Source organism: Hakea prostrata, chromosome 9, assembly GCF_041222555.1.
Source record: "Hakea prostrata isolate BN-2017 chromosome 9, UWA_Hpros_2, whole genome shotgun sequence".
Lineage (NCBI taxonomy): Eukaryota > Viridiplantae > Streptophyta > Magnoliopsida > Proteales > Proteaceae > Hakea > Hakea prostrata.
This window is the reverse complement of record NC_142608.1, coordinates 18428766-18453684: the sequence shown is the minus strand read 5'-3', so window position 1 is coordinate 18453684 and position 24919 is coordinate 18428766. Positions and strand designations below refer to the sequence as shown.

The 24919-nt window shown below is 38.4% G+C and overlaps 1 protein-coding gene across 1 annotated transcript in view; it reads left to right on the top strand.

Moving 5' to 3' along the window:
* Nucleotides 1–24919, top strand: part of LOC149004914 (uncharacterized) — a 64823-nt gene that overhangs the window by 20652 nt on the left and 19252 nt on the right. Inside the window, exons 9-19 of the mRNA XM_089169134.1 lie at nucleotides 6852–6962; nucleotides 7434–7640; nucleotides 7922–8032; nucleotides 8442–8537; nucleotides 12152–12208; nucleotides 13290–13436; nucleotides 13536–13595; nucleotides 13728–13832; nucleotides 14017–14178; nucleotides 14290–14363; nucleotides 18582–18705. Coding sequence (XP_089025260.1) covers nucleotides 6852–6962; nucleotides 7434–7640; nucleotides 7922–8032; nucleotides 8442–8537; nucleotides 12152–12208; nucleotides 13290–13436; nucleotides 13536–13595; nucleotides 13728–13832; nucleotides 14017–14178; nucleotides 14290–14363; nucleotides 18582–18705 — 1254 coding nt within the window. The remainder of the gene's footprint in view (nucleotides 1–6851; nucleotides 6963–7433; nucleotides 7641–7921; nucleotides 8033–8441; nucleotides 8538–12151; nucleotides 12209–13289; nucleotides 13437–13535; nucleotides 13596–13727; nucleotides 13833–14016; nucleotides 14179–14289; nucleotides 14364–18581; nucleotides 18706–24919) is intronic.

Sequence of the window (24919 nt, the reverse complement as noted above, 5' to 3'; positions counted from 1 at the left end):
GGAATGTAGGAATCTCTTGCATCATCCTGTGCATTATTTCCTTTGGTCATGTGTGCATGCATATATTGTGAGTAAAATTGATACGAGTAGGGCATGCGTAGCATGGTGTATTAATTTGAATTAATTGCATTTATATGTGTGACTGAAATGATATTATGGATATATTACGGATTTGTGAGCATGTGTATAATGATAATATTAAGACATACCTATGGAGATTGAGTGAGGGATGCTATGGATGTGTGATGATCCACTTTAGTGGTAGTGTATGATGAATATTGTGACTATGGAAAGTGCACTTGACATTCCGACATTCATCACCATCTTGATGATGATGGGTATGAAATGAATGTATGATGGATGGATTATGTTTAAATTAGTTTACTCACCCCCATCCTTCTTCTTTACCTTACACATTTTCTCTTACGTGGGGCCTTATGGTGAGATGGAAGGTGTTTTTTTTTTTTTGGGGGGGGGGGTAAGGTGTCTCACTTTCATCCCACCCTCTCCTTACCATCATCATTACATCCCACTACTATAGATTTATCTATTACATTATGTAATTGTCATACAATATATATATATATATATATATACACACTGGTCCTCTTAATTTGTTACATGGGTCCCTCCCAAGGGTCCAGCTATTGGTACTTTTGGGTGCAAACATTGTGCTGGTCCTTTCCTTGTTTTTGGTTTAGCGTGATCCCACTTGGTATGGGATTTGCAGGTGTTACTGGGGTTCGGCCAAACATACGAAGTTCGAGGTTATCTTTATTACATATTGGATAATCAATTATGTTTTGGGGTAGTTTAAGGGGTCGACATCCTTCTATGATTCCGATGGGGTATCATTGTCGGTATCGGGCTCGGAATCATTATTCTATTATTTTAATTTATATAAGAAAATCAATATCTGAGTTTTAAATAATTAAATTTTACGTCTTTGGAATGACTTTCCCATTCAGGTTATCCAAGGTTTCATTCACCGATTTAGTGATGTTGACTCGAGATTTATTGGTTTGTTAGCTAAAAGTCAAATGTTCAAATTAGACTGGGATTTTGGTGTGCCCCCCCCTCCCCCCGCCCAAAAAAAAAGAAAAAAAAAGAAAAAGAAAAGGTATTTCATGCTCAAAATTTGACGTACTTGACAACTCGGAGAGACTTGGATATTTTTCTCTTATTTTTGCTTCATCTTCCCAAGATGCTTCCTTGTTGGAATGTTTACTCCATTGCACCTTTATGTAAGAAATCGTAGGATTCTAGAGTTATGGATCTTTCAAGCTAATGTCCGAGTTGGTCTCAGAACAGGTTAAGTCAGTGGCTAGTTGAAGTACTTTTGTGTTAAAACATGTGTTGGATCAGAAATGTACTTTTGAAGCATTGACACATGGAAAACATCATTGGTTGATGCCAAGGACGGAGATAACGTTAGCTTGTAAGATATTGGTCCTATTCTAGCAAGCATCTCTTACAATCCAATATATCTCGAGCTTAGTTTACCTTTCTTCCCGAATCTCATTATTCCTTTGATAGGCGAAATCCTAAGGAATACTTTATCTCCTTTTTCAAATTCCAATTCTTTTCTCCGATTGTTCGCATAACTTTTTTGTCTAGATTGAGCTGCCTTAATTCTCTCTCTGATCAAATCTACCTTTTCACAAGTTTTGCGTATAAGCTCTGGCCCAAGTGTTCTTTTCTCACCTACTTCATCCCAATAAAATGGCATTTTACACTTTTTCCCAAATAGTGCTTCAAATGGTGCTATACCAATGGTACTTTGGTAATTGTTATTGTATGTGAACTCAACTAGTGATATATGCTCATCCCAGTTACCTTTCATATTAATGGCACAAGCATTGAGCATGTCACGCAGTAGTTGGATTGTCCTTTCTGTTTGTTCATCTGTCTGTGAATGAAAGGTTGTACTTAAATTGAGCTTTGTTCCCATGGTCGTTTGAAAACTTTTGCAAGAATTCAGAGGTAGGTCTGGAGTCTCTATCTAATACAATACTGACTGGAATGCCATGGTGGAATTAGATTGCCTTCTTCAATTGCAGCAAGTGTTCTTCAGTTCCAGCAGCACCTTTCAATCCCCAAGTAGTAAACACCCACCACAGCCCCTTCCCAACCCTTCCCCTTCTTCCTTAGTCCATATGCAGGCCTCCCCCTCCATTCCAGGAACAGCAGTCCACCCCCTCCCCTTGAAAGTCCATCAACCTAATCATTAGCCCCTCCTTTCACTCTTAGTTGGACCACACCCTTCCCTAGACCCTAGTCCTACTCCTAGAATCTCCAATAAGCCATCCTCCATTAAGTTTTAGAATTTTCTGCATTTCATCTTCTTCAACCTTTGAAACCTTAACCCTTATTGAATTAGAATTCCTATATCTCTCCAGCCTGAACTCCAAATCTCCAATTGCCTTCCCCTTTTAGGATTAGCTTCCCTGCCCCTTCTCCATGATCCAAACCCCAGTCCAATCCAAGAACCCCAAACCTTTTAGGACTCTTCAAATTTATCCTAAACCAACTAGGACTGACCTAACCCTTTCAGACGTAACCCTGAAATTATAAGTAGCCATAACAGCCCCATTTCCAAGCCCAACTGAAACTGTACAGCAACATGCCCTTAGCCGTAAATCCTATATTCAGTTCTGGTCTTCTGGAATTAAGGTCCAACAGCAGCCAAAACTTCAAGATCCTCCTATTCAGCCTTGAAACCCTTAAGACCTAAGCCAAGACTTATTCCATACTTGAAACTGATATTACAGCAAGGTTACAACTTACAAGCTTCAAAGCCTACAAAGTATTGTTTCTAAGCCTGGCCAAATCCTTCTAGGGTATTGTTTAGCTGCTTGAAACCCTAATTCCTCCAAGGAATCTCCTACAAGACAGCTGGTTCCCTGAGAGATGATCTTGGAGTTAACCTAAGAATATTGGTTTACATCAAAACATCAACCTCAGACCCACTACTTTGGATAAGGCTCTTCAATTGATCATAATTTCTGGAAAATCTAATGAGACCATACCTTGCTAGATTACCACCACACTTTGTCCTCAAAAGTTGAAAGGCATACCCATGGTTGTATACAAATGTGATCACTTGCCTTGGTCTTTGGACTTACTAGCCACGGCCTTCCTCTCCCCGATGTCCTTCCAGATTAAGTCAATAGAATGTGCAGCAGTAGGCATCTAGAAGAGATGGATCCTGCTATTCTTCTTACTCATCAACATCTCCCCAGCCTTTTGTAATTTGAACTATTATTTGTAATAACTTTTTCTCCACCGTCTTTGTTTGTCAATCGTTGAATTTGATCGTCCAGGATGCGAAATCTTTTACTGATTTCAGATCCATGAACTTCAGATCTGCTAACTTCCGATCTCCTTGCTTCTCTCTTATCTCTCCAACTTCCAAGAGTTTTACTCTTTTTACTTTGAATGTGGCTTAATCGATCATCCTTAGATGATCCTTGATCTTCTGGATTCAGAGGAATGTAATTTGGATCTGCACATTCTCATGATCCCTCCCTGAGAATTGATCTCCATTGGCTTTCTCTTGACCTCTGGGTTTGAGGATTCGGTACAGAAATCGCCTCAGCTCGAGAAAGAGTTCGAGATCTTCTAGCTGGTGAGATCAGAACTCTTCCTTCTGGTTGAATTCGACTTGCTTGATGAACGACCTCATCAGATTTTGCGTTTCAAGTATTTGATGTTGCATACTTTCAAATCGTTCAGTGATTTGATTTGGATCCAGTTCCAAATGAGAAGCAACCAGCGTATCTGAGAGTTGTTTCTCCTGTCTTTCAAAAATCTCAGCAGGATGAGGTGAGCGATCTTCCATCATTCTTTTTTTTTTGCCGAGTCTGCATTGTTGGAACGCATTGTTGGAACCGTTTCTCTTGTTCTTCGTTTCGGATTTACTCTCCTCGGCTCCCTTTGGCTTGCTTCTGCCATTTCAACTGGTAATATCTCCTCTCGCTCAGGTGATTGAGCCATGACCTTTGTTCTGAACTTGTTCAAGCTGATTTTCCCATAGACGGCGCCAAAATGTTGATGCTAAATTTGCCAATAGCTTTGAACCGCAATCTTCACACCAAGCTCTTCAGATCTGGATCGATCTTCGTTTGATTCCTTTGCTAGTCTCTCGTTCATTGGAAAATGAAAAATCGGTTAGAAACGGAGCCGATCGTCTTGATCGGCATCACGTCTCCGACGGTTTAGTTAGATTTATGAAGACAGTTCTTCAGAGCTCGAAGGAGCTTCTGAGGTGTTCTAATGGAGTAAAATCAAGAAAGAATCCAATGTTCGAATTGATCTGAGAGACTTACCCTTGAAGAGTCCTTTGTTTCCTTTTTATATAGGTTTTTCCCGCCTGTAGTGTTTTCAATTGTGACCGTCGGATTGTAGCTTATGTTTGAATGGCCATGATTAGCCTTTCTTCATGAATCTTGAGCGGACCCATCGATTACTTTGTTTAAACAATTGAACCCAATCGCATTTGTCATTGGACCGGAGAGAACCGGCTTGAACCGGGACTGGGATAGTTTAGTCACAACACAATGTATACTTCAACAATATTTAGATCTATGAAGATACAACATTTAGTTTTGTCTGCAAACAACTGAGCATGTGCAAATCAAGAACATCAAATTGTGTTATGTTTTAGTTTAAAAATAACCTTTGAATGTGCTTATTGGCCTTAAAATAGGCTGTCCACAAAAACCAGGTCAAAATCAGCTTTAAAACCCACCAAAACCATCGACTGAGACCTAGTACAATCTTGTTCCTGGTTTCCCCGAAATTTAGGTCGAAATTTTTAAATTTTGATGCCTCTACTTGGTTGAATCACTGAAACAAAATATGTTTTCGAACCTTGCCTCCAGCACCACCTATCTCAACTTCTTATACAGAAAATCTGCATCCTTTACCTCCTTGGATGCACCTAATGACTTTGAGAAAACTCTCTTACCATTGTAGTATACTGTGAAGTTTTTACTGGGCTGTCTAGTAGGATCCTATCCACCCATCATCCAAACGGTCACTCCATATGTCTCCTGCCATGGCTTTAGTGTGTCAAGGTACTTCTCCAACTCCTGCTTGGGCGAGAAACGATTCATCAACTCCTATGTTGTGGATCCTTGCTTCTTGGACTATTCCTTGTAGTAGCTGCATCAAGCATAACCTGATGATATTTAATATGTCCTCTGGGCTACATTCGGGGATGTTATCACAAAACATGAATTTGCTGATGGCATCCCTTGCTTGATCTTCTTTACTACCAAAAATTTGAGGGATCGTTGGTTAGTAGTAGTGTTGGTTGAGTTCTACTAGGAGTTAAATTTCATTAGAGTTTTTGTTAATATAATCTTCTATTTCTTGTTACCCAAGTAAGGGTATTTATGCAATGGTGTTCTTTCCACTTTATTATAAATAGAGGGCTGGAGATTACACTGATCTATTCAAGCCATTCTACCATAATCGATAGTGTCAACAAGTAATCTTGTTCCCTGAAGGTGGGTGGGACTTGTTGAAAGTGTTGGATCTGGGGATGGTACTCTCATATGTTAGACCAACCCCATGTCTAGTCTTTATCCTTCTCTCATCTCCTTGCTCAAATGTAGGTGCAGCTGAATCAGATCTACTTGCTTCTCTTGCTGGTTTTTATTGCCTTACATTTTCAAAGTGCTAAGACTGTCTACTTGCAACAATAGCAGCTTGCTTGTTAGTCTCCCCTAGCCAAGTATTGCTTCAACCTCATTGTACCCTAGAATTTAGCGCTTCTTCACAATATAGACACTTTGACTGCTTTTCATCAGCAGTTACAGGTCTCGCATGTAATACCATCTCAGTTTTTCAAGCGAGATCTCACGAGTCCGTAAACCATGAATTACTGGGTTCAACATGATCAAACCAATCATGTTGAGACTGACCACCAATTCATCAGGAGAAGTTAGATCAAGGTGTCATCTATGTCCCTTTTATTTACTCATGGTGATCAATTAGTTGATATTCCTACTAGACGAATTACTGGTTAGAGTTTTAGTTCTATGGTGGGAGGTCAGGCATGTTTGTGATCTGTTCACAAAATTCTGGGGAGTATTGTAATGTGGGTTCAAAGGTAATTTTTTTTGCTGAGGGTATTTCTGTTCTTGTACCTTTTCCTGAATGGTACTCTCGTTATTATATATAAAGAGGCTGTGGCCAAATAGTCATTGTTTCAAATATCTATACCCTACTTCATCAGCTGAGTTTTATTAGGTTTGATTTCAGATACAAAGTCTTTAAGTATCGATAAAGATGTAATTCATCAAAATAATTGGAATGAAATTTATTGAATTTAGCTTGGCCATTGTCATTGTGATATGCCTACTGGCCATACTGGGAGTAGCCCTGGGTAAAATTTTTAGGGTTTACATGGAGGTTATTTGAGAAATTTCATCTCTCCATTTCCTTATAAATTGGTAGTGTTGTGGTTATAATGGTTACTGGGATTTCTTTGTGACCACAAAGAAGTAAGAGGAGAGAGTGTGTGTGCTTTCTTTATTGTTAGTGAAACGTTCTCTCATCTCATATTTTTTTTTTGTGGACATACGCACCTTGCCAAACCAAGTGAATCCTTGCATTGTGTCATTTCTCTTTCTATTAGTTTTCTGCACTGTGTAGAGGAGTTTATTTCTACTATTTCTTCTCTCTCTCTCTCTTTTTGTGTGTTTGTGTGTGTGTTCCCCCTTTTTTCTCCTTTTTGGGTGGGTATTGGGTGGTTGTCGTACATATTTTTTTCCCTTTGTAGATATCTGTTATTGGTATAGATTTTTCTTTTTAAACCCTGATTTTGAGCTGCTGTCTTTTAGGGGAAGGAACTGCGGTTGAAACAACACTATTTCTTTGTCTCAGCATCATTGCAGGACATCATACGGCGATTTAAAGAATTGCACAGTGATTTTGAGACACTTCCTGATAAGGTTATTCCTATTCCTAATGTTTGAAAGAAATGGCTGGGATGCTCAGGATGCCTAGCAGTTACCCATCCTATCCCACCATTTTTACATTTCTTTTTTAGCTTCTGTGCTGCTTAGTATTGGTGTCTGCAGTGTGTGCAATGCCTTGTATCCCAAATTAAAAGAAGTTAATAACGTTGCCTGTTCTTGTAGCGGTTATGTAAGCTGAAAGATGAGTACATTAAGCATAAAATAGTCATGTAAACCTTTTTGGGGTTAATGCTTCATTTTACTGTGATGACAGAAGATTCCTATGCTTTAATCCATTGTTTTCTGCTTCACGGTTGGACAACTAATGGTAGGGTCCCATTATGTATTATGGTCCATGATATGTTATTGGACCGTTAGATGGGAAAACATTTCTGGTCCACAGAACAAATTTGTTACTCTATTTTTTCCCCTTGATCGATACTGTTCCATGTCATCTCTTCTCAGGTAGCTCTGCAGCTAAGTGATACTCATCCATCACTTGCAATTGCTGAGGTCATGAGGGTGCTTGTTGATGAAGAACATGTGAGCTGGGACAGAGCTTGGGACATTACATGCAAAATATTTTCTTTCACAACTCATACCATACAACCTGAAGCACTAGAGAAGATTCCTGTGGACCTACTGGGCAGTCTTCTTCCTCGACATTTGCAGGTTGCATTTTAGAATGGCATTGCGACTTTATTTGCACACAACCCCTAGCAGTCTGAGATGAGCGAGACTCAATGAGTTGTTGCAGCTGTTCCTTTTTAGTTCTTTATTTTTATAACTTTTAGAGTAGTACAAAGGTTCAAATGTCATGATTTTTATTCTGTTGTTTTTGCCTGTTAGAAGCTTTTGGCTAAAATGGATTTGTCCCTGATGTACTTAGTTTGGTAAAATGCTTTCATTTCCATGTTGCGTTTTAGTAATCTCTTAAAACTTTGTCCTTTCAGATCATATATCAGATAAACTTTAATTTCATGGAGGAGTTGAAAAAGAAGATCGGTCTTGATTACGTTAGACTCTCTCGAATGTCTATTGTTGAGGAGGAAGGTGCTGTGAAGGTACTCAACAAAACATCCTTCTTTTTATCTTAAATTGTACCATACTCTGATGTTCTCTGATATAGAACTAAACTTTCAAGAAATATGTGTAGCTGAAACTCTTTTTGGGGTTGTAAAAGTGCTGATAATATCATACAGTATCAAAACTGCTTTGTTATCAGAACATTTAGTTATATGTTTTGTTGTAATCATCTCTCATGTTCGCAGTAAGTGGTTGCAGGTATATTATCACCTTCATTTTTTTTTTATCATTCTGTATTTTCCCCACTTCCTTGTTGAGTTTCCCCTTCCCATTTCCTGTGTCAATGTTAAAAGCCTCTATCTTTAGACTCATTATTAAGGAGATATGTCTTTTGTCCTCTGTTAGGGCTTATTTTAACTAACTTGTACTTCGTATGATAATTTACAGAATATTCGGATGGCAAACCTCTCAATTGTTTGTTCTCATACTGTTAATGGTGTATCACGGATTCACCTGGAACTATTGAAAACAAGGGTTTTCAAGGTAATATTCTAAGCTCATGGTTCTAATTCTGGTTTTCCTTCTTTTTCTTTTTTCCCCTTCTCCTTCCTTATCTGTTGGATCAAGGTTTTTCGCTCTAGATTCTTCTTGAAGAAGCTTAATCTTCAAAACATTATCCTTTGCCGATTTTACCCTTTCAAATTCAGTTGAGATTCTTGAAGGAATGTGCTTTGAGCTGATCAATGAATGAAAATAGAAGGAATGATGAGTAGAATTACAAGTTTACAACTCACTGCTGTTAGGGCCCTAGGAACATGCCACATGGAGGGGAGAGGGAGGGCCAATATTGGTTGGGGGGTTATAAATAGGGGAAAGGTGTGAGGAAAGGGTATGGAATTGTTTATGAGTGGTTTTTGGGCAGCCTTTTGGCTGAGGGGCAGCATTGCATGCTGTGGGGGTGACTGGCACCATTGTAACCCGGTTTATTTGTTATTGAGTTTGTTCTTTCATATTAGTAACTAAATCTTTGTCATTGAGATGGAGATCGAATTATTCATGTTTTCTGGTGAAGGCGATGTGCAGAAATTGCTTCCTGTAGTTTTGCTGCTCTGGTGAGAAAACCAGATCGACGATGACCGTAGGTTGGGGTAGTGCTCCAACATTTGGAAGGAGAGGCGTTAGGGATTTTAAAATACGATGGGCCTAGCCCATCCTTTTTATTCACCAAGGCCCACCTAGTTCAAATGGACCAAGAACCAACCCAAAGATCACGGTCCATCCAAACCCAAAACTGATCGGACCGTCGTCTCCTACCTCGAGCCCTCATGCAGGAAACCCAACTGCAACGGGGAGGGTTACTGGATCCATGAAATGGAGGTTCCAGAAACTGATGGCGGAGGCGAGGGTGGTCACCACAAGTAGGACGGCAACGGAGACCCAACTCACGGTTGAAGAAAACCCTGGAGGAGGGATTAGTGACGGCCATGGTAGAAGATCTTGCTCTCTCGAGAGATCTCGCCACCTTGAAAAAGAGAGATCTTGACCATCTTGGTGAGATCTCGATCGAGATATACAATTTGTTGGCGTCAACTCGGTGGGTTTTAGGGTCTTAATTGGGTTGAAACTTGGTATTTAGCTTATTTAAGGCCTTTTGAACACGTTGGTGGCCTTGGATTTGTTAGAAACAACCCTATGTATGATTTCTAAGTCTACCCATAGTGTGAAACCGAAATGTAGTAGGATTAGGGAATGCAATGTTATACAACATGTAATATAGAACCTTTAAAGCATATAAATGAAAAGCAAGTATATCAAATGCATCAACTAACTTAAATGTTATCAAAATTCCATCCATATGAGTATCCCAATCTCAATTTTCAAGAATAAAATAATTATACAACCATTAGAAGTTCTATATAAGTCATTAAATCATAAATTCATAAGACAAGTAGAGAATGATTGATCTTCCTTGTTGTAGATGTGCAAAGAGTAGTTGCAAGTGAGAATTCAGCCAAAATCCACAAAAAAAAGGCAAAAATTGAGAGTTCTAGCGAGATCCAGGGCGAGATATGGCGAGATATGGCGAGATATGGAGCGAGATATCCCAACTCGTAGATCTCGACCTCCATCTCATCTTGCCAAGGTGAAAAAATGAGTCGTAAGATCTCGGCAAGATCTCGCGAGACCTCCCACCATGGTGACGGCGATGGGCGATTTCTCTAGGTATTTTGTTTCCCAGAAAGCTATTGTGGTACCCCTCGATACTAGGACTTGGGCTGAAGTATCTTATGAAATTCTTTTCTTTCCTGGGTGCCATGTCCGTGTACTTATTGGAAGTGAGTTGTGTGGGAAGGGACTTGTAGATCGGCGAGAAGGAGCCATAGGGGATTCCCTGATACATTTTTTCTCGTAGCGATTTTGCAAAGGGTTGATTGATTGAATGATGACTCAATGGCTGCAAACTTTGGCCTTCCTGATTCTCTAGGACCTTGTGAGGCTGATGGTAAAATCCCTTTTCGAGCTTATGTAGATGGGCAGATCGCGCATGAGTTAAATCTTTCTCCCATTTTGTTTCATCCCATTTGCAGCTGGGAGGTTCGCTGCTTGGTTGATGTGCCTTCTATTGCTGACTCTAGTGGTAAAATAGCGAAGTATTTGCAGACTGTGGTGGCTCCCCAGGTCCCGTCTCAGCTGTATGGTGCCTTGATAACTTGGTGGGCATGCTCAGGTGTACATTTGCTATTACATGGTCTGAGTTTCTTGAGTGAAACCGAAGCAGTCAAGCAGCCAGATGGTTATCACATTCAATCAGGCAGCATCTTCTCATTTCAGTGAGATCCATAGTCATCATGGTATAAAGGCATAAAAATTTGGATATCAGTTGCGTCTTTGGAATTGGGCCTGCAGGTGGACTGCACTGAATGACACTGAACCAGCTTGACTGTGCAATAAACATGTGAAGACCAAATTTCTTATTTTCCTCCACCTTGAGGACAAGGTGAATTTTGAGGGCCGGTAGTTTTAGGACCCTGGCATCATGCCACATGGAAGGGGGGGGGGGGGGGGGGGGGGGGGGGGGGGGGGGGGGGGGGGGGGGGGGGGGGGGGTTACATAGGGGTGAATTTTGAGGAAGGGCATGGAAGAGTGGTTTTTGGGCAGCCTTTTGGCAGGGCAGCTGCGGGGGGGCTGGCACATACCATGCCGATCCATGCAAGAAAAACTATTAATTTTAGAGAATGTGGGTTCCGCACCATGTTTTGGACAGAAAGAGGGGAGAATTGTTATCACAACTCCCAAGTACATTGCCCAAAGATACTTTCTACCATTTAGAAACTATATATCCTTAAAAAATAAGGAAGGAGAAGAAGAAGAAGAAATTAATAGCCTATATTCTTGATTTTGGGGTTAAGGTATATCCAAAGAGGACAAGTCTTATTTCCTTAATGTACCATGTTAATGTTTCCTGCCCCTGCTTGAGACTATTGGATGCAATTTGTGCCTTTGTTGAGTTCACCATTCTCTTCCTAGGATTTATTTCATTGCCATACATGAAGTGTATGCCTACTTTCACTCTTTACTTGTTTGGATATAATTCATAAATTTCCCCCTTCTCAACGTGTCTCTTCAGCAATGTATTTTATTTGCAGATATGTTCTCCCCCACTTAGTTGGAATAAAGCTGGTCCAGTTTCTTCAGCGAAATATCTAGATTAGATTATCTCTAGTGTTATTTGTCAATCACATTCATAGTTTAAACGCATCTACAATAACTAACATCTTGCCCAGAGGCCCCAGACCATAGACTTCCATATGAATTGAGACACATTGTCTTCTGAAACCCATTATTGGCTAGAAGCACTCCTGCTATTTATCTGGTAACTGACATCTTGTCCAGACCATAGACTTCCATATGAATTGAGAAACATCATCTTCTGGCACCCATTAGTGTCTAGAGGCACTCCTGCTATTTATCTGATAAATTTCTTGTTTGTTATACAGTATACTCATATTCTTGAGTATACCAAACAGCTGATGATTCTTACGGCTATGTCTAATTTTTTTATTTTTTTGGTTTTTCACATGGTAGGAGATGGGGTTTATCTTTTATATATGCAAATTTCATTGGAGTTGTTTGACCTCTGCAAAACATTTTTACAGGATTTTTATGAGTTGTGGCCCCAGAAGTTTCAATACAAGACAAATGGAGTTACGCAGGTAGTTATCACTTCTCAAGCTGAATGCTGCTCTTAGCATATAAAGTCTTTTTTCCTTTTTGATGGTTGCTACTGCTACAGTGACTGCTCAACTGGGTGCAAGTCAATTATAATTGGAGATACTTCATATTCCTCTTACCATATAGAAAATTTATCTGGTCCTGCCAGTACTCGTTTGAAAGCATGCTACGAGTTGATGGCTGCTAATTCTTAACTGACCTTTTAATGTCATTTGTAGTTGCATACCAAATGCTGAGTATGTCATTCACTCTAGGCTTGAGTACTATTAATAACCTAAATCATAGAAATTGGGAAAACTGATTCAGTTTTCCTGCCTTGCTCCCAAGGTTGTTGTCTAGGGTGGAAATAGGACACCTTGGTGTCAAGTGCCTATTGGCTGGTTTTATTTATTCATATGTAAGTACAGATGAACAAAGTGTATTCTTGTATTACTTGCAAGCCTTTTAATTATTATTTTCCAACACGAAAATAATGGCAATGTCATTGGTCATCTACTGCCAGTGGCTTTACATGATGTTAAGGATTTTTTTTCTTTTTTTTTTTTGGGGTGTAGAGTGATGAAGGATTTAGTACTGCATATTTTTGAAAGCTTGGTTTACCTTTGGAGCTCATCCAGCTACAATTTTGGGTTGTGTCTGTATTGGTGTTGGAGAGTTGGAGGTTGATCCTGATGCTTTCCTCGAAGGCAACACATAATGAAAAGCGATGAAAGTTGGTAATAGATTTGTCCATCATGAGAAGCTTTGGTGTAGCCTTGATGCACCGAAATATGGTGCAATTATTATGAGTTACACTGTCAGCTCTGTTAGAATAGGTAGCAATTTGATTGGCTTGTTTAGAATGTGGGTGTGCTTTGCATGGACCTGGTCTAGGATAATACATAAGAAGATTGCAATCTAAAATCGTCCTCTGTGGACTTGGTTTCAGTGTTGTGCTGAGATTGGTTAGCATTTCTTTTGACATTAGTGTTGGTGTTTTGTTATCTAATTTTGGCCATATGTAAGCTTTGATTAGGTTTACTTGCTAAACGCCTATAACTTATCAAATATTTTATTGATCAGCGTCGCTGGATTGCGGTGAGCAATCCTAGTTTATGCGGCCTTATCTCAAAATGGCTTGGAACAGAATCTTGGATTCGTAATGTAGATCTCTTAATGGGACTACGAGAACATGCATCTAACGCTGATCTTCAACAGGAATGGAAACTGGTAATCCTTCTGCTTTAATGCACATGCAGTTCTGGAATCATAGAATATATCCACTTCTTCTGTTGATTAGTTTGAATCTAATGAAAATGCATGTTTCAGATCAGACGGATAAACAAAATGAGACTTGCTGAGTTCCTTGAAATTATGAGTGGTGTAAAGGTTCACATTAAAATTCTCTGGGTTTTGAGTATTAGTGCCTTACCGGTCATTTTTTTTATCAAATAAATTGGTGTAGAAAATATTGGATGTTCCACATTGGTCTGATTGCCATTGTTTCACCTTTGTTTCCAGGTTAGTGTTGATGCGATGTTTGACGTACAAATCAAGCGAATACATGAGTACAAAAGACAACTGCTTAATTTACTTGGCATTATCCATCGGTATGACTGTATAAAGGTTAGCAGTGTCAATTTCTATTTATCAAGCACCTTACTGTGTTGAACTGAATAAATATATAATCAAACATTCAGGATTGTCTTCTCTTTTTCCACATTTTTATTATCTTCATAGATTGCAGCTCCCTAGAAAGTGATATGTTTTTTTTTTCTCCTGTGCCTTGACTTCCGTCTTACTCTTGCAGAACATGCAGAAGAGTGATAGGTGGAAGGTTGTACCACGTGTCTGCATTATTGGAGGAAAAGCTGCTCCTGGGTATGAAATAGCGAAGAAGATAATCAAACTGTGTCATGCTGTTGCAGAAAAAATTAATAATGATCAAGATGTTGGAGATCTCCTGAAACTGGTGAGATGAGTGGTGCTGTGAAGGTGCTGTGAATTAGTTTCATATCTTATGGACAATCTGATGGTATATACTTTCCTCCTCCCCCCCCCCCCCCTTTTTCCTTGTTTTCAGGTTTTTATTCCTGATTACAATGTTTCTGTGGCTGAACTGGTAATACCTGGGAGTGACCTGTCTCAGCACATAAGGTGTGTAAAACAATATTATCCAAACTGAAATTATATAGGTGTTGTGAATTTTGCTTCACTCTCAAAGTTCTTCCTTTTCCTTGATTCATTCTGTTATATATGCTGTAAGCTAAGATATTCCCCTCAGACATGTGCATCAATAAATATGTCCACCAAGATTGGAGACAAACATAACTGTTGGTGTGCCATATGTTAGAATCAGTACACACTTAGTTTCCTCTGCACCCGTCTTCAATGGTGGTTTATCAAGATAATGAAGTGAATCAATTTAAAAGCCTTAGTGGATGGCAGAGGGACCTTGGACATTCATGTTTTGGTTTAAGTCAAGGTCCTACATGTGTAGTTTTAGCTTCTCATTTGTCTCATTCATATATTCAATGAATCAATGTCTTAGGTTGTCTCGTTGAACTTGTTAGAAAATAAACTTTAATCAACCAAAACAGTGCAATAACAAGAAGAACTGAGAAGAAGATAAAAAGAAGAGAAGAGAGGAAGAAAGAAGAAGAATTGATAGGAATCACGTAAGCTTGCGATTCTAGCTTGAAACTCCTAGAATCGCAGCATCTTATTTATAGATATCAATAGTCTAGATTACAACTTGAGAATCAAGCCATCTTGCCCTCTAAAACAGGAAATAAAGAGTAAAACTTATGGAAAGAATTTTCTAGTCTTCTAATTCCTAAAATTTGTGCAATATAGAAACTATTGAAAAAGGAAAGTTCTGAAATTAGTGACTAACAAAAAATAGAAACTATGATTTCTAGAAACTCTCAATACTTGTGTAGCAAGACTTTTACACTAGAATAGAAAGTATAGTAGCATATCCAAACATAGAAAACTAGCACCACTAGCATAATACTGTTCATGTTACTATTTCACATGAACAATAAAACAAGTCATTGTTCCTGCGTGTTCTTCAACACTCCCCTTTAAGCTAGAGTGTACTCAAAGAAAACTTCGGCTTGCACAATAAGAATAAACTTGAAAAGTAGCACTAATCTTGAATCGTGTAACAATAGCAGATGTCGATAAACACTGAGAGAACTTCAATTGGGAGATCATCAACATCATGAAAAAAAAACTTTTACTCTTCATGTCGAACAACCACCAATAATGAGAACGATCGACAACATTGAAGACAAATAAAATCCGTAAGTAAGCAGCATCATAGGATTCCACACTAAATCTTCAAAATTAAAGCTCCAAGAAGGCAAATAGTTGGTAAAGTATGGGTAGGTAAATCTTCAAAATTGTAGCTCTAAGAAGGCAAATAGTTGGTAAAGTATAGGTAAAAGCATGTAGTAGGTAAAGTGTGGGTAGGTAAAAGGCATATTGATTACTGTGGACCAAGTAGGTAGGTAAAAGACTAGGTTACTATAGACCAAATATGTAAGGTAGAATGGGTTACTACGGACCAAGTAGGTAAGTAAAAGACAATATAGGTTATTGCAGATCAAATATGTAAAGTAATTATGAGTTACTATGGACCAAGGAGGTAAGGTAGTGTGGGTTACTACGGACCAAATAGGTAAAAGGTAATATAGGTTACTACGGACCACAATTAGGTAGGTAATAGTAGGTAGGCAAAGGTAAGTAATGGTAGGTAGGTAGTGGTATTGTTGTAGAATACCATCTTGAAGATCTTCATAAATAATATTCTTTAGCACACATTGAGTAGATATAGAATAAGGCACCATTCTCCCCCTCATGTGTAGCATTCCACGTGAACAACTAATGACAACCAATATCCAGTATAAAAAAGATTTCAAGCAAAAATTTCCAATGGGACCTTTATGGTAGATATAATCTTCATTCTTTTAGGGCCTGTTTGGTCACTAGTTGAGTCTGAAGATTTCAAAAATCTAGAGATTTCAAATCTATGGGGTCATGGGTTCATAAAATTAATTGTTTGGTTAGCGTGAATCTTTGGAATGAAATCTGTAGATTCATCCTAAAAAAACATTTATGGAGTCGGTTCAAATTTTTAATGCTTTTATAGTAGGGATGAAGTCTCTGGATTTCACCTCATACCCACAACACTACAAACCACGATTTAGATCTATCGGTTCTAGGTCTCCCTAACGGCCAGGATTTCACCTCATACCCATAAATCTACAAATCTCAGCGAATCCAAGAAACAACTTTCAAACTCTCCCCATGGTAGATTAAAATAATGGTAAAATTGTAATAAACCTGAATTTTTCAAGGGGTTAGGGGTTACTAATACAACAACAACAACAACAACAACAACAATAAGCCTTTTCCCAACTAAATGGGGCGGCTACATGGATTCTTGCCCTCCAATCGGTCCCCCGCTCGGGGCCCTGGGTAACAAGGGCGAAGCTCTACAGATCCTTTCTCACCACTTCTCCAGGTTATCTTAGGCTACCCCTAGCTCTTCTAGTTCCTTCAATATGGATTCACACAAGGTCCAAATGGGCTATATAAATCTCTCAATATGACGTCTAATCCAGTTGCCCATCCATCTTAGATACATCTGCCCGAGTTTCATGTAACCAAATAGGCCCTTAGTCCATAAAATTTCTTAAGCTTTAATGGAAGATCACAAAGACCGGAAACAACCCTATTTAATTCTTTGGGAAACCATCTATCACCCTACTTATGATTAACCTAGGTAGATTAAAATAATAGGTAAAATTGAAATAAACCTAAGTTTAAAGCTTTGATTCCAATCCATGATTCTAATTTGGTATTAATCCCACTTGGGTCTCATCAATCAACACAATATCATCTGCAAAAAGCATACACCAAGGGACCTCATAAATATAAGTCCAATGGCAATTCTGTAATAAATCAGATTTTTCAAGACGCTAGATGTAAATAAAGAAGCGATGGGCATGAAAGGAACTGGATTATAAATGGAGAACAGAGTTGGAAGCCTAAATTTAGGAAACAAAGTGGGAACTAATCCTAATTAAATATGGAAACACAAAATAAAGCAAGTCTGGGAATTATGGAACAAAACTAGAAACCAGAATTAAGAATAAAAAACATAACAGGGAAGTGAAATCAGGAAACAGAATAAAAACTAACCAGGAATTGGACCAAAAGTGATCCCAAAACTGAACCAAGAAGTGAACCCAGATTTGAACTAAAACTGTCCAAAAATTGGACCAAAAACTAACCAAAACTTCATCTTCTTCCTCACGGAATGAAAGACAACAAATTGCAGAAAACTCAGTACGCAGATAAAGCGTAGAGAACCGGTACTTCCAATCCAAGCAAAATCTCCAATGGAAGGTCAGAAAATAGAAAAATGAACTACTGATTTTTTTATTTATTTTTATTATTATTATTATTATTATTATTATTATTTGAATGTTAAATCTCCATGGGAACCCCAATTTAATGAATAGTTTGTCATCTTCATCGAACTAGTATTCAGTTCTTCAAACTGGAAACCTAAACGACTCTCAAACCGGCAATCACAATGAGAAACAAATGCTGATTAAACCTGCTTAGATACCATGTTAGAAAATAAACTTTAATCAACCAAAACAGTGCAATAACAAGAAGAGCTGAGAAGAAGAAAAAAAGAAGAAGAGAAGAGAAGAGAAGAAGAAAGAAAAAGAATTGATAAGAATCACATAAGCTTGCGATTCTAACTTGAAACTCCTAGAATCGCAGCCTCTTATTTATAGATTTCAATAGTCTAGATTACAACTTTAGAATCAAGCCATCTTGCCCTTTAAAAAAGGAAATAAAGAGTACAACTTATGGATAGAAACTTCTAGTCTTTTAACTCCTAAAATCTGTGCAATATAGGAAGTACTGAATAAAGAAAGTTCTGAAATTAGTAACTAACATAATAGACACTATGCTTTCTAGAAGCTCTGTAGAAACTCTCAAAACTTTGTGTAGCAAGACTCCCACACTAGAATAGAAACTACAGTAGCATATCTAAACATAGGAGACAAGCACCCCTAGCATAATGCTGTTCATATTACTTTTCACGTGAACAGTTAAACAGCTCATTGTTTTTGCGTATACTTCGACAGAACTAACACTATATCCAAGTATGACTATATTCAATAATTGGATTAAATATGTTTGTTACTTTGATTCTATGATTGTCTTTTATATGTTTTTAGCTGAAGTGAGACACCATACAGTTCAGAAAAGAATATCATAGTATGTCTTCTGTTAACTTTCCATTTGGCCTCTTGTTGATTCTAAACATTCATAATTCTGATGCAGCACTGCTGGTCACGAGGCATCAGGGACTGGTAGCATGAAATTTTTAATGAATGGATGTTTGCTTTTAGCTACTGCTGATGGATCAACTGTTGAAATCATTGATGAAATAGGAAAAGAGAACATGGTGAGTTCCATCTTAATGGGTTTTCTAAGGATAAAGCTCTGGTTGGAATATTGTTTGTTCATTCTCTGAATGAATTGTTTTTTTATTATAATGTGTGTTCCCTTTCCGCATGCCTTGGGAGTACAAAGCTATTGCGTAGGAGTTGAAACTTGATTATATCTGCCATTGATGTTTGCCATTATTCTGGAACTGAAAACTTCAAGTAGAATTCAACTGGCAAATGTGACTGGATACGGTAATCCTGAAAGAGACATGAAGGGTCTAAGAGAATGGGTCTAGTATCAGCCTGTATATTGATAACTACTCTGATTGGAAATCCTGTCATTCTAGCAGTCATCAGGACTGACATGACATCATACCATTGAGAATTCCATCCAAGATCCTTGTACCAATAGCTGTAGATTACAATTGGTGCTTGGTTTTATGAAGTGTCTGCCGTTACACTCAGAATTTTGAGAATTGGATTTTTATTTAGAAATGATACGTGTAATAGAATTTTTACTACATAGAATATAGTTTGCAAATTCTATCGAAGGTCAGTTGGGGTGGGATGGAGCTGTATCCAAGAGGGAATGGGATTTCAAGGGGGAAATAGGGTGCTGGTGAATTTTGCGTGAGGATAGGTCTCCTATGGTGCCACAAGGCTGAAAGGGATGTTGGGAGAGATGGAGGAGGGATAGGAGATGGGGGTGGGGATGGGGGGTTCTCTTACTTGATGCCTGTTGAAGAGAATGTTGAAAAAGATTGCTGGTTAAAGGTGCAGCAGGCTTTTGAATGCTTCTTAGCGATTGCCTGTAGATGAGACTAGGGCTGAATAACTTGAAATTGCAGAAAACAGTAAACAATATCAGCCGTGGCTACCCTCCTTGGGAACCTACGGCTCCACTCGAGCTTTCCTTCAAATCCATCCTTTATTCATTCTAACAAGGGGGTACCTCTATTTATTGTCTTACAACAAAGGGAATCATACTTGGACTCAAATGAGAAATCCACTTTGACTTAACAGGGAATTCTATTTAGGATAAGATTCCCTATTACAGTTGGACTTAACTGGAAAAGGTCCTTGTTTAGAGATTTCATTAATAAATAAAATTACTCAATTAAAGCTACTTACTTTAAGTAGGAATCTAACCTGAAAATAAGATTCCTAATCAGACCAGGACTCAACCACTTACTCAAATAAATAAATAAAAAAGGTAGATGTGGCTCCTAAACTATTTTGGATCTTCCTGAGCCATTTGAAGCTCTGAAGGGAGTGGCAAAATGACCTTTTTCCCCTTATAGGGTTCACCCACCCTATGGGGCCTGATTTGGGCCCAATTTCTGCCTTGCCCTATGGGCACCAATCTTGTACATCACAGTAGCTCTAGTAAATGATAAGCTAGGAGAGTCTCATTTGAGGTGGCATTCATTCAATGGAGAGCTTTAAATGCCCCCATATAAAGGTATGGTTGGGCAAATTACATATAGACCCCCTGGATCTATAATCAATTACATCTACTACCTCTAAAAGAAAATTAATTACAAATACCCCTTAGTGTTAAATATTAAATTTTAATAATGATATTACTACTAAAAATATATCTGAAATACCAAGTTTACCCTTTATTATACAAATAGTTTTTACAAGACCATATTTACCGTCATCCATCTATTCTATTCTCTCTCTTCTCTGGACCTCTCCTTCCTCGACTACAACAGCCCCAACCCCTCCCTTGCTCTCTAAGTCTTCCCCATTCTCTGCCATCCCTATCCCATCCTCCTTCACTCCCCCAGACCACCTCTGCTTAAGAGATTAATCAATGAGGTTCAGACATGTTGGTTAGGGTTCAGAACCTCAAGCAGATCGCAAGCTATACATTTCTATGCCTCTCATAACTCCTCTACTAAGCTCGGCCACGCTCAGAACCTCATGCAGATCACAATAAAGCATCTCCCGGAGGAGCTCTATCAAATTCTTTCCTCCAATTGCGATCACCTCAACCCCGAATCAATCTCCGTTTGTTTCTTGCATTGTTAATTTGGGTCTCTTCTCGGTGGATTTTCCCTAATAACGTTAGAAGAATGAATTGGGATAATCTTTGATTTTGATGGCAATTATGATGATGAGGATTGCAGTGATTGTGGAGATTTAGATGAAGTCTCCTCTATTTGCAGGAAAGGGGATTATTGTGCAAATCTGCTCCCATCGGAACTTCAGCGTAATTCAGAGAGCATAAGATGGTCCTTTGAATGGGACCAAATCGCACTTGTGTTGTAGGTCAAAACTGGATTCTCGCCTAATGTCGAAGTTGTTTACATTGGTTATTGAATTCGTCTCCGACGTTGATTTCATCTTGTCCCATAACTCCACCTCAGAGGTGACCGTGACTCACTAACGTCTAAAGATTCCAGGAGCAGAGGTGGATTGGGGGAGCGAAGGAGGATGGGACAAGGAAGGGGGAGAGTGAGGAAGACTCAAGGAGAAAGGGAGGGGCAAGGGCTGTTAAGTTGAGGAAGGAGAGGTCAAGAGAAGAGAGAGAAAATAGAATAGATGGATGAGGGCAAATATGGTATTGTAAAAAATATTTATATAATAAAGGGTAAACTTGGTATTTCAAATATCTGTTTAGTGAATATCATTATTTAACTTTAATATTTAACACTAAGTGGGTATTTGTAATTGATTTTCTTTTAGGGGTAGTAGATGTAATTGATTGCAAATCCAGGGGTTCTATATGTAATTTGCCCAATGTAGTTTAGTCCAAATTGAAGGAACTAAAAGAAGGTAGTGGCTGACCTAAAATAACCTTAGGAGAAGTGGTGGGAATATCCATGGCTGGGGCCTATATCTTATATGTCCTCAAATAGAGGTGATTGGAAGGCAAGGATCCATGTGTCCAACCCCATTTAGTTGGGATAAGGCTTCTTCTTGTTGTTGTAAGTCATTGTAGTATCATGATATTGCAATAGTATTGTGTGAGTTTTCCTTTTTCGGAGAAGTTTTTTAGAGAACCCGAATATACCAATAGAGTACGTATGAGAAGAGGGGACCATTTCAGTGCATTGTCAAAGCTTATTAGCGATGAGAGTTAACAGTGGCACATTAGTGGTGATGTGTTCATGTATTTGATTGCACTTCACCAGATGCGAGGAGTTATTTCTGAGGAGGTAAGCACGTTTATAAATCCTTTCTATTATAGGTCATCATTTTTGTTCTTGATCATATTCAAATTAACTTTGGAGTTGATTGGTTGGGTAGTTTTCAATTTTATTTTTATTGTTGGGAAGGCCAAGGCTTGTTGTAGTTGTGGGTTGAAGTCATAGCCTTATTGGGGTGTAGGTTGAAATAGGGTAAGGGATATCTTGGGCATAAGGGTGACATATTGTCACACCCCCATTTACTAGAGCCTTGTGGGGCCCATGACACTTAAACCCTATTGGGAGATATGGTAGTTATTTCTCTTTTCCTCATCTTGGACAATAATGGAGACCATTTTTGCTATGCAACAACAAAAACTTTTGTATTAAAAGTAAGGGCAAGTACAACTTCATATTATTTGATGGCAACTATTACAGTTTAATAATACAAACTATAGTCTTCAATTTTATAGTATCATCTAAACAGAACATCTGTACTATCTTATACAAAACCTCAAAATGCAACCTCGAACTGAGATGAGTTAAACTACCGGACTCTAACAGGAACTTGAGCTCTTAATCATTTCCCTGGACTATAATATCCTTACCCTTGTCTTGAGTCTGCCTATATGTTTATAGTATAGGGGAAAATGAGTTGAACTAGCCTAATGAATATTATAACACAACCATGTTACAAACATGAAATAATATAAGAATGAAAGTTATCATGTACATGTGTAAAGCAAAACATTTCCTTTTCTTAGAATACATTTTATGAAAGATATTTGCAACATAAGTTTTTGTAGAAAATATATATTATGGAGAAGTATCATATCTCTTTTTAAAATCCTTTCACATATTTTCACCTTTGTTTTCTAGCATTATAATCTTAAGCCTAGGCAAAGCCAAAGGATGCAAATTTCTCTTGACCACTGAAGGGTTTTTTGTCTCTTCACCACCAAAGTGGCTTTTATCCTCACCACCGAAGTGGCTTCATTCTCTAGGCACAATGCCATGTACACCTCGTAGCTAGCCATCATTGGCATAAACTTAATCTTTTCACTTTACTCTAGCCACAAGGGTTGTGCTCATCAGCATGGTGTCTTTTATTCCAATTCAGTCTTGCATTATTAAGCTTTATATTTAATTTTTTAAATGTAAGAATACTAATGATTGCATAATTAAATCCATAGGATTGTCAAATCATAGCCAAATCCTAGAACACAAGCAGATATGCAAATCAACATGCACAAGGTATGTGAAGAATCAATCGGGTGTGTAGTATGTGAATCAATTAGGCACATAGTATGCGAACTAGATCAGACACATAGTATGCAAATAAATCGTGGGCACAATATGCGAATCAATTAGGTGCATAGTATGCAAATCAATTAGAGGCATAACACAGTACGGAGATCAATAAGAGGCACAATGTGCAAATCAATTAGGCGCAAAATATACGAATCAATTATAGGCATATTGTGCTAATAAATCAGGTGCATAGTGTGCAAATCAATCAGCATTATAGTGTGCTAATAATTTAGGCACATAGTATGCAAATCAATTAGAAGCATAATGAGCAAATAAATCAGTTGCGCAATATGCGGATCAATCAGAAGCATAGTGTGTGAATCAATTAGGAGCATAATATGTGAATCAGTCAGAGGCATAGTGTGCAAATCAATTAGGCGCACAATCAAATAATATTGTGTGACTGAAAAATGCACATAAATTCTCGAGATTATAGCTTGAGTTGGATTATAATACTCAATTGTCTTCCCTTGACAGAATCCTTTCTTTGAAACCGAGTGATTTTTGGTTATTCTAGAATATGCAAGGAAATCAAACAAGGCTTCCTCTCTCTCTCTCTCTCTCTCTCTCTCTCTCTCTCTCTATTTTCTCTCTCTTTGCCTATGGGCTTTCCTCTTCACAAAGTGTCTCACCCCCCTTATTTATATTTGGAAAAAATATTATTTTATTGTAAATTATCATTTCATAGATGATCAATTAACAATACCAAGATACCTCATCTTTTCTCTCTCTTTCTCTTTCTTTTCTCTTTGAAGCCAGGGGCTGTTTTGCCAACACCCCATCAACCCTTTTCTCTCCTTTGTTCTTATATATTGACTTGATTAATAAGTGACACATCACCCCTTATATAACTTTAAATGAAAGATACTTATCACAATTCTCACTTCCACATTAGGAAAATGCCACCTCCTCTTGTGTTTTTTATTACTTACATAATATATATAATATTAAATATCTCTCTCTCTCTCAATATATATATATATATATATATATATATATATCCTTAATTAAATAGGCTCGCCTTATGGGCCCATTCCGATTTCCTACACGAGGCCCATTCGGGGACCCAATTATTAATACCTCCAGTTCAAGAAATCACCGATTCCGTCATCGGTTCAATCAATCCGCAATAAGAGCGACGGATGGAATGCGATCGACTGGTATGGATAAGGGTCAAATATACAATATAAATAATCAGGGGACTGGAACAACCAACCGCATTAAAATGATAGTATAAGAGATGCGGGACACACAAGATGAGAAGAGTAGAGCATAACGACCCGAGTGATGTTGCTCCGTGGAGCAACCCACAAGGAGGTGAACAACGATATCATGCTCGTTGATTAACTTGTGGAAGATTAATCCTTGTCTTGAAGAGTGGGTTTGCAATCTTGGTAGACCCAGCCACATTCGTGTGATTTCTAGTGAGATTGCAACTAAGTCTATAATTTGGTGTGTCACAAAAGTTAGGAATTGATTCAGACCCCCCCCCCGGCAGGATAGTATAAAAAGGCACCAAGACTATGTTTAGTGGGAACAACACCTGCCCACCCACTCACACAATGACACAACAAAGAAAAGGGGGACGTTGTGGTTTGTTGTGTGGCAAAAAAGTTACGGACCCACCCACCACACACACGAAGTGACAAAAAGGAGAGAAAAGGGGGGTGTAGAGATGGTAGTATGGAAGGTGCTTTATGTTGGGTGTGAAAGCACGACCATGAGGAAGAACCCAAGCAAACAATAGCACACAGTGTGAGGATTTTAATTTGGTTCAGTAAGG